This window comes from Salvelinus alpinus, chromosome 6 (assembly GCF_045679555.1).
Source record: "Salvelinus alpinus chromosome 6, SLU_Salpinus.1, whole genome shotgun sequence".
Lineage (NCBI taxonomy): Eukaryota > Metazoa > Chordata > Actinopteri > Salmoniformes > Salmonidae > Salvelinus > Salvelinus alpinus.
The window spans coordinates 20,869,083-20,879,118 of record NC_092091.1 but is presented as its reverse complement, the minus strand read 5'-3'; the positions used below and the strand labels follow the sequence as shown (position 1 = coordinate 20,879,118).

Here is a 10,036-nt window from a genome sequence, read left to right as displayed (position 1 = left end):
GAACGCGTCTCCTTCTTGAGCATTATGACGGCTGCGTGGTCCCATGGTGTTTATACTTGCGTACTATTGTCTGTACAGATGAACGTGGTACCTTCAGGTGTTTGGAAATTGCTCCCAAGGATGAACCAGACTTGTGGAGGTCTACAAAAAAATGTCTGAGGTCTTGGCTGATTTCTTTTGATTTTCCCATGATGTCAAGCAAAGAGGCACTGAGTTTGAAGGTAGGCGTTGAAATACATCCACAGGTACAACTCCAATTGACTCAAATTATGTCAATTAGCCTATCAGAAGCTTCTAAAGCTATGACATCATTTTCTGGAATATTCCAAGCTGTTTAAAGGCACAGTCAGTGTATGTAAACTTCTGACCAACTGGAATTGTAATACAGGGAATTATAAGTGAAATAATCTGTCTGTAAACAATTGTTGGAAAAATTACTTGTGTCATGCACCAAGTAGATGTCCTAACCTACTTGCCAAAACTATAGTTTGTTAACCAGAAATTTGTGGAGTGGTTGAAAGACGAGTTTTAATGACTCCAACCTAAGTGTATGTAAACTTCCGACTTCAACTGCATGTTTGAACCAATGATTTATATATACACTAGATGACTATAGGGGGCGCTGTGTTGAAGTCACTGTGCTTCCATCTTTATCACTCCACCACGTTGTAAAAATATTTTGGAAGCCATATAAATATGTCTATTAATGTCGACATTCGTTTTTGCCACGATTATTCTTTTAAATTATGTGAGTTTCACATAAACATGTAATAATATATATAAAAATATTTTTTTTATGTATCATTTTTTAGAGATGACTAATGTAATGCCCGCACTATAACAACAAAAATTCTTAAATACATGTATTTTAGTCCTTGAAACATTTCATTCAAATACTGCAGAATTCCATTCATTCCTCTGGAGGACTGCTCCTACTGGGGAGTGCCAATATGGCATACTGGCTGCTTCAAACACTCTCAAGGGCCAATACATATATTTAGCAATCCAGTGTGTGTATACATTATTGGTTTGAACAGTCAGGTCATTTGTTTGACTGTCATTGGGATCTACCAATCGTGTGATTGAAATAAATATTATAAGCCAATAGAAATACAGGAAAGATGTCAGGCCAAGGTGAACAGGAAGAGCCTGCTGAATTGACTGAAGGATCAAGCGAAGCTATCATCACAAACTCTTCTTCAATCAAGCGTTCAGTCTGTTAACCAAGCATATAATATTTTAAGGTAACGTGCAATTTAATTGATTCTTTGTTGTCATTTTGTTCTTCATGTTCATTTGAACGAAGCTACAGTAAGTCAATTTGTATAAGATAAAGAAACCGGCTAGCTAAATACTGTAGCTAAAGTAGTCTCTCAACAAGAAACTTCTCATAAAGTTCTCGAAACACCCACTGAAATCCTGTACATTCTTATCACCAAAATTATAAAAAATAATGTGAACAGTTAGCTAAGTAAAATGGCTAGCTAGCTGTAGTAGTTACCAATAGTTAATGCACAGTGCTAGTTAGCTACATTGCTTGCTAGCTAACGCACTAATTAGCTAGCTAGCTAGCTGTCTGTTTTCTGTCGTTTCTCGCAATCAAATCATGCTTTATTTATACATTGCATTTCAGACATGGAATGCAACGCGATGTGCTTTACAGAAAAACTATTATTTAAAAAATTGAAAATAAAAGCTGAAATATTTACTACACAACAGACATGAGAGAGAACACGAACTGAATAACTAAAAAGCACCCTTATGAAAAGCAAAGCTAAAAATATGTTTTAAGATCTCTTAAATATGTCCACAGTTTTGGCCCCCCTCATGTTCTCTGGCAGGCTGTTCAAGAGGCTGAGGGCATAGTAACTAAAGGCTGCCTCTCCATGCCTCTTGGTCCTAGGCTTTGTGATAGTTAAAAGGCCAGTGCCAGAGGACCTGATTGACCTACTGGGTACATAACTTAAAATCATGTCTAACATGTATTTGGGTGCACAGTTGTGGATTGATTTAAAACCAATAGAATAATCTTTAAAGTATTTCTAAAGCTCACAGTCAGCCAGTGCAGAGACCTTAAAACCGGTGTAATGTGTGCTCTCCGTCTGGTCTTGGTCAGTACCCGTGTTGCAGCATTCTGTATGTTTTGCGGTTGACCAATGGCTTTCTTGGGCAGACGAGAGCATTACAGTAGTCAAGCCTGCTTGTAATAAAGGATTTTTAGCTCCACGGATAAATTATTTGTGATTTAAATAATCGGATGGCTCACTTCCTCCAGCTAAATCAAGACAAACCCGAGGCACTTATTGTTGGAGCCAAAGCAGAGAGAGAATCTAGCCACACATTTTAATTCATGGGCAATAAAGATTAAACACCAGGTAAAAAACCTTGGTGTTATTTTAGATCCTGGACTCAATTTCAAGTTATCATCTGCGTAGCATTGAAAATCAATGCTGTGCTTTCTGATAACGCTGCCAAGGGGTAACATATTTAACTGAACAGTACCGGACCCAAAATCGAACTTTGTGGAAAGCCATGTGACATGTATTTTCTTTGAGTTATGTTCACCAAGGGTGACGACACTCTCGACCGGTTAAATAGGACCTAAACCAATTTAGAACTGAACCGGAGAGACCAACCCACCTCTCCAGTCTGTCCAGAAGGACATCAGTGGTCAGTGTCGAATGCACCACTTAAATCCAAGAATCCAAGGACAGGGAGCTGTTTGGCGTCTGTGTTGGCTCTAAGATCATTTACCACTTTAACTAAGGCTGTGCTGTGGTGGGCACAAAAAACAGATTGGAATTTTTCTAAAATACATTTGGCAGTTAATTCGTTTAGCTGTTTAAACACCAATTTCTCCAGATTTTTGCTTAAGAATGGAAGGTTGGAGATTGGCTGAAGAATCTAGATTACTTTTCTTCAGAAGGGGTTTCACCATAGCAGTTTTTAGTGCAGTGGGAGTGAACGCCAATGCGCCATGAACGCCATGGGTCTTCACTGTCATGGTATCTAGCTAACGTTACCAGACCCAGAATCATGGATGAATCTGGCCAAACCACAGCAACCCATTATTTCCAAACAAGCTGCACGGTATGATGCCAGAGAGAGTGTGTGTGTGTGTATAGCCAGTAACACCCCTTAATTAGCAGCACAATTTATCCTGCTAACCAAATTACCCCTGTTTATTCTCATCTGTATTTCTAAATCGCATTGAAGGCATATCAACAGATGACTGACAAAGAGGAGGTGAAGGGTGCCGGGGATAACCCAGAGATGGTTCTCTCAGGGAAGAAGTCAGGGAAAGCCTCGCTGCTGGACAGTGGGGAAGACTTTGAGATGCTGGATGATGACATTGATGACAACCCTCCTCCTTTGGAAGATGCTGGGGGTGGGAAGAAGACTAAAACAGAGGTGCCTGCAGCGGACCAAGACACTGGCACTTCAGCTCCACTAGACGAATGGATGGATATACTAGGTAACAAAATTAATTTTTTCTATATTTAGGTCAGAGAGAAAGGAACATCTCTGGGTGACCGTCATCACCATTTGATATATATTCTCACGTATCTATTTGCAGGTAATGGCCAGCTAAAGAAGAAAGTCCTGCAGGCAGGGAATGGGCCAGACAGCAGGCCCACAAAAGGCCAGAATGTCGTGATTCACCTGAAGACTTCACTGGCTGATGGGACTCTTATAGAAGAGCAACCTGAGCTCTCTTTCACTCTGGGAGATGGTGATGTCATCCAGGTACATTCTACTCAGTATTTTAAGTGAAGGCAAATCCGATCTGATTGCGTACAAGGTAGTGATGTTAGTAGATCTCAGAAGTGTAAATGGATGAAATGTGTATTTCAAGTTCAGTGTCGAGTTTATATTCACCAGCAATGCATCCAAACCAAGATGGTGAGAAGTGTAGTGATCAGGCTTTAAGTCTGTTGTGCTCTTGCAGGCTCTGGATCTCACAGTGCAGCTCATGGAAATGAGGGAGAAGGCCCTTGTCCAAGCCAATGCTAAATATGCATATGGTTCCTTGGGGAGGTATGGAGGATTTCTTAATCTTGCTGGTTCTTTGTGGTTTCACTGGCATGTCTTGTTACCCAAACAAGCTACCTATTCTGAGATTGTAATTTCCTATAAAGATAACTCTGAAATTCTCCCAATGCTTCATGAAGTTGGAGTAGATATCATGAACTTGTGCCTCATGGTTCTTTGTAGCTGCACCTTTTAATGGGAGCAAAGCTAAACACCTCAGCCCTCTTCCATTCTCAGAAAGAGCAGTGAGTGAAATGGTGCATACCACCCTGCATCCTGCATGCTTGCTTCTGAAGCTCAGCAGGTTTGGTCCTGAATGGGAGACCAGATGCTGCTGGAAGTGGTGTTGGAGGGCCAGTAGGAGGCACCCTTTCCTCTGGTCTAAAAAAAAATATCCCAATGCCCCAGTGCAGTGATTGGGAACATTGCCCTGTGTAGGGTGCCGTTTTTCAGGTGGGACGTTACACGGGTGTCCTGAATCTCTGTGGTCACTAAAGATCCCATGGCACTTATCGTAAGAGTAGTGGTGTTAACCCTGGTGTCCTGGCTAAATTCCCAATCTGGTCCTCATACCATCACGGTCCCCATAACCATCCGCAGCTTCCAATTGGCTCATTCATCCCCCCTCCTCTCCCCTGTAACTATTCCCCAGGTCGTTGCTGTAAATGATGTGTTCTCAGTCAACTTACCTGGTAAAATACATTTTAAAATATCTAGAGCTCAGTGCTTATAGTACACGTCCTGACTTTGCTCTCTGATTGTGTGCTCCGTGCCCTGGCCTTCACCGCTGGCAGTCTTGTCCCTGAGGTGCCTCCCAATGCGGAGTTGGCCCTGGAGGTCCAGCTGCTTGATGCCACTGAGGCCCCCGACCTTGAGCTCCTGTCCCCCCAGGAGAGGATCGCCCTGGCTGGGCAGAAGAGGGAGAGGGGAAATGTCTACTACCAGAGAGCGGACTATGCCTTCGCTGTTAACTCTTATGGCATCGCCCTGCAGATCACAGAGTCCAGCTCCAAAGGTGACAGAGATGTGTTTTTTGCAAAAGCACTGTTTTTAGATGGGGCTGGGCTCCCTGTAGCTTACTGTTGCTGTGTGTGTCTGTTTCAGTGGACATTAGCCCGGAGGAAGAGGAGGAGCTGATGGACGTGAAGGTGAAGTGTCTAAACAACATGGCAGCTGCCCAGCTCAAGTTGGATCACTATGAAGCAGCACTACGGTCCTGCGTTTCAGTACTGGCCCACCAGCCAGACAACATAAAAGCCCTATTCCGCAAAGGCAAGGTAGGTCTCACACAACTGACTAGTTGTGTATGTGTAATTGTGAATATGACTGTCCATCTCTGAAAGTATCACCATGGACTACATCTGTGTCTCTAGGTATTGGCCTTGCAAGGGGAATATGCTGAAGCTATAAAGATTTTGAAGAGGGCCCTGAAGTTGGAACCAAGTAACAAGGTATTGCACTCCACATTCACAAAAACATTATTTAGAAAGATGTAGAATGTAAACATATTTTCAGGACCGCATGTTGTTGCAGTTTTCACTTACATCCACCAGGTGGTACCACATTCTCTAATATTGATGACCAGGGAAACCAGGTGGACTGCATACTCATTTTGGTGGATCTGAGTTTGTTGTTGTCGCTGTAAATAGGTTGGTTCCTCTGTTCCCAGGTGATATCCAAGGCATTGCTTAGACATGAGGCTCAGTGAACGGGGCAATCTGACAGAGCGCACTACAGAGTGGGCTTCTTGGACCAGCTGCATGTTAATACTTACCACTCATGTCCAACCCTCCCCACTCCTGCCGACTGTCTTTTTTTTCAGTCCTGCACACCAACCTGTGAAATCGTGCTTTCGCTGAATGTCTTTTATAAATGTCCCATACAGTGTGTTTTGTTTCTCGGGCTCTAATGTAGTGCACGAGTGTGTTTTGTGGGTGGTTAAGGATTTTCAGTGGTTCATGGGGCTCCCGAGTGGCACAGCGGTCTAAAGCACTGCATCTCAGCGCTTGAAGTGTCACTACAGACACCCTGGTTCAAATCCAGGCTGTATCACACCGGCTGTGATTGGGAGTCCCATAGGGCGGCGCTCAATTGGCCCAGCGTTGTTCGGGTTTGGCTGATGTAGGCCATCATTGTAAATAAGAATTTGTTCTTAACTGACTTGCCTAGTTAAACACATTTTTATTATTATTTTTATCTTCCATTAGCACTAGGCATGCTCTTGCCATCTGAACTGGGATGCCGAGTGCACCACTGACGAGTTGGTTGTATACTCTCTAAAGTGTAGCTACCCGGGCATGTTTGTGGTGGTGTTTTCGCTGAAGTGTTTAAGATTAGGAGTAATAAACCATTACAGATGTAATTTCAAGGGTCTAGATTAAAAGCTTGCAGTTTTAGATGAAAAAATGTTGGTCCACTCCCTACTTATTTTTTATGGATGTTATTGTTTTCTTGTCCGAATACATTCATTTAAGCAAACGCAATTAGCTTTTATCTTCTCATAACTTTTTTTTGTGAAATGGGGAAAGATGACAAGAACGGCAGCAGTTATGTCATTTCTGTCTTCAAACATTACTGGTGTGTACAGTCGTGGCCAAAAGTTTTGAGAATGACACAAATATTAATTTTGACAGTCTGCTGCCTCAGTTTGTATGATGGCAATTTGCATACACTCCAGAATGTTATGAAGAGTGATCAGATTAATTGCAAAGTCCCTCTTTGCCATGCAAATTAATTGAATCCCCAAAAAACATTTCCACAGCATTTCAGCCCTGCCACAAAAGGACCAGTTGACATGTCAGTGATTCTCTAGTTAACACAGGTGTGAGTGTTGACGAGGACAAGGCTGGAGATCACTCTGTCATGCTGATTGAGTTCGAATAACAGACTGGAAGCTTCAAAAGTAGGGTGGTGATTGGAATCATTGTTCTTCCTCTGTCAACCATGGTTTCCTGCAAGGAAACACGTGCCTTCATCATTGCTTTGCACAGAAAGGGCTTCACAGGCAAGGATATTGCTGCCAGTAAGGTTGCACCTAAATCAACCATTTATCGGATCATCAAGAACTTCAAGGAGAGTGGTTCAATTGTTGTGAAGAAGACTTCAGGGCGCTCAAGAAAGTCCAAGAAGCGTGCCCAAGAAGGACCATCTCCTAAAGTTGATTCAGCTGCAGGATCGGGGCACCACCAGTACAGAGCTTGCTCAGGAATGGCAGCAGGCAGGTGTGAGTGCATCTGCACGCACACTGAGGCGAAGACTTTTGGAGGATGGCCTGGTGTCAAGAAGGGCAGCAAAGAAGCCACTTCTCTCCAGGAAGGTACAGGGGTTGGACTGCTGGGGACTGGGGTAAAGTCATTTTCTCTGATGAATCCCCTATCCGATTGTTTGGGGCATCCGGAAAAAAACTTGTCCGGAGAAGACAAGGTGAGCGCTACCATCAGTCCTGTGTCATGCCAACAGTAAAGCATCCTGAGACCATTCATGTGTGGGGTTGCTTCTCAGCCAAGGGAGTGGGCTCACTCACAATTTTGCCTAAGAACACAGTCATGAGTAAAGAATGGTACCAACACATCCTCCAAGAGAAACTTCTCCCAACCACCCAGGAACAGTTTGGTGACGAACAATGCCTTTTCCAGCATGATGGAGCACCTTGCCATAAGGCAAAAGTGATAACTAAGTGGCTCGGGGAACAAAACATCAATTTTTTGGGTCCATGGCCAGGAAACTCCCCAGATCTTAATCCCATTGACAACTTGTGGTCAATCCTCAAGAGGCGGCTGGACAAACAAAAACCCACAAAATCTGACAAACTCCAAGCATTGATTATGCAAGAATGGGCTGCCATCAGTCAGGATGTGGCCCAGAAGCTAATTGACAGCATGCCAGGGTGGATTGCAGAGGTCTTGAAAAAGAAGGGTCAACACTGCATATATTGACTCTTTGCATCAACTTCATGTAATTGTCAATAAAAGCCTTCGACACTTATGAAATGCTTGTAATTATACTTCAGTATTCCATAGTAACATCTGACAAAAATATCTGAAGACACTGAGGGAGCAGACTTTGTGAAAATTAATATTTGTCATTCTCAACTTTTGGCCACGACTGTACATGATCAGAAGTATTGCAACATGGGAAAGCCAAGGGGGTCCTGTAGAAACGTAATACTGTCAAGCACCCATTTAGTCTCCTCTCCCACTGCTGCTAAGAGCAGAGACTTACCCAAAGTCTCTACTTTCCTCGGTCCACAACACAGTGCCAGTAAGTGGTTCCTCAGAGGCTGTATAAGACATTCTGACCAATGCTGTGAAAATGTCCTAAATTGCCAACTTACCAACCCTTCAGAGGAATGAGTCAGACTTGATATAAAGTTGTTGTTTTTTATTAGCAAGTATATGAAATTCACAGCATCAAGGGCCAATAATCAAGCCATCTGCAGTTACCAGAACACCTGACGATTATGGTGCACAAGCCATTGGGAAAGTGTTATGAGTGAATGTGTATGATATACACATATGAGTGGGTGTAGAGTAGTACGCCTGCAGATTATTCTCACACTTTGTCTCCTGGGGTAGACCATCCACGCAGAACTCTCCAAGCTGGTGAAGAAGCACTCGGAGCAGAAAGGCGCAGAGCAGGCCATGTACAAGAAGATGCTAGGCAACCCAGCCAGCGGCAGCAGCGGCATGCAGAAACACCAGGCCAAGTCGTCATGGGTGAGACCGTCCTCTCAAGAAGCTTCACCTGCTCATGTCAACAAACTGATGCTGGCATTAACACCCTATTTGATTTCAAATCAGCTGGGGATCAGAAATTTATTAATTCCAGGTGTCAACAGAAAGCCTTACATTTCTTGTATATTGTCCACAGGTTGTCAGCTGGAAATGGCTCTTCGGTGCCACTGCAGTTGCCATTGGAGGTGTCGCCTTGTCAGTTGTCATAGCTGCCAGAAATTAGATGAGATCAATACTATTCTGGTGATTGCCTGCTCCGTGCAAAATGGGACCCACATAAAGCAACTGGACATCTGGCAGTGCCTTTTGGAACTAAAAAAAACTAACAAAAAAAGGGGGAGAAATGGGTTTTGTGTCACCTCTTTAGTGTGGCTGTCCATAGGTTTCTCACACTATTCTGTCACTCCTTGGGAGAAGGATAATTTTATGTGACAAATACTATACAATCAATATTTGTATATGAAATGTTCTAAATACTTTTCAAATGTATGTACGTCCATTTGACAGACACTAATTGTTAATTGCTGCCAATGTCTTGCGCTCCTCTAGTAGTGATTCTAAATATGAATTGATTGATTGAGCACTCTGAAATTATAATTCTAGGAATGATCTGTCAAATATTTAAAATTAGCTAATGTGATGTGTTTTTTTTTTTTTAAATGTAATGTTTTTTTTTAGCATAAGATTGTACAATTGTGTAAAAAAAAATTGTTAGAAAGGTATTCTGCTCTTGTTTGTTTATTGGGTTGGTGCCAATGTTGGGGGGGTATGGGATTAATCTAGATGGTGTATTAACTGGCCCTGTGATCCACACTCACAGTCTTGGTCAATGAAAACTGTCACATTCCTTTTAAAACCCATGCTTTAATATATAATTAGTTATTTATAAAGTAAATGGAGTGTACGTCACTTTTGATGATTCTGAAACCAAACTTTGAAGGGTGTACATTCTAATACCAATTTTAGGTTTGGTCACTTTGCTTGTTTTTGTTTTTGACAACCGTTAAATGTGAAGTGTTTCTATTTTGAGGCTTATTTTTCTATAATTTTGTTGTCACATGAGAAATCTATTGTTTTTTTTCCTACAATAGACCATATGTAAAAAGACAGAGTTAAATGTTGCAGATATTTGTTGCTTTTGCGTTTCTCACATTCTCTCACTTGTTGCTTTTGTATTTATTTCAATAAAAGTTTGTCAGCTTTGTTGCTATGAGCCAAATAACCTTTAGTATTGCAACGACCCTAGGTTTATAAGCACGGATATCAATGCT

At 42.3% G+C, this 10,036-nt stretch overlaps 1 protein-coding gene across 1 annotated transcript; it reads left to right on the top strand.

The window, feature by feature from the left end:
- The first annotated feature begins 1,109 nt into the window (after window positions 1-1,109).
- LOC139578335 (peptidyl-prolyl cis-trans isomerase FKBP8-like) lies at window positions 1,110-9,971 on the top strand. Its single transcript, XM_071405785.1, has 9 exons — window positions 1,110-1,244; window positions 3,217-3,475; window positions 3,578-3,747; window positions 3,950-4,038; window positions 4,827-5,047; window positions 5,137-5,309; window positions 5,406-5,483; window positions 8,607-8,747; window positions 8,902-9,971. The coding sequence occupies exons 2-9, from the start codon at window positions 3,229-3,231 to the stop codon at window positions 8,986-8,988; spliced, it is 1,206 nt and encodes a 401-aa protein (XP_071261886.1). The 5' UTR covers window positions 1,110-1,244; window positions 3,217-3,228; the 3' UTR covers window positions 8,989-9,971.
- The last annotated feature ends 65 nt before the right edge of the window (window positions 9,972-10,036 follow it).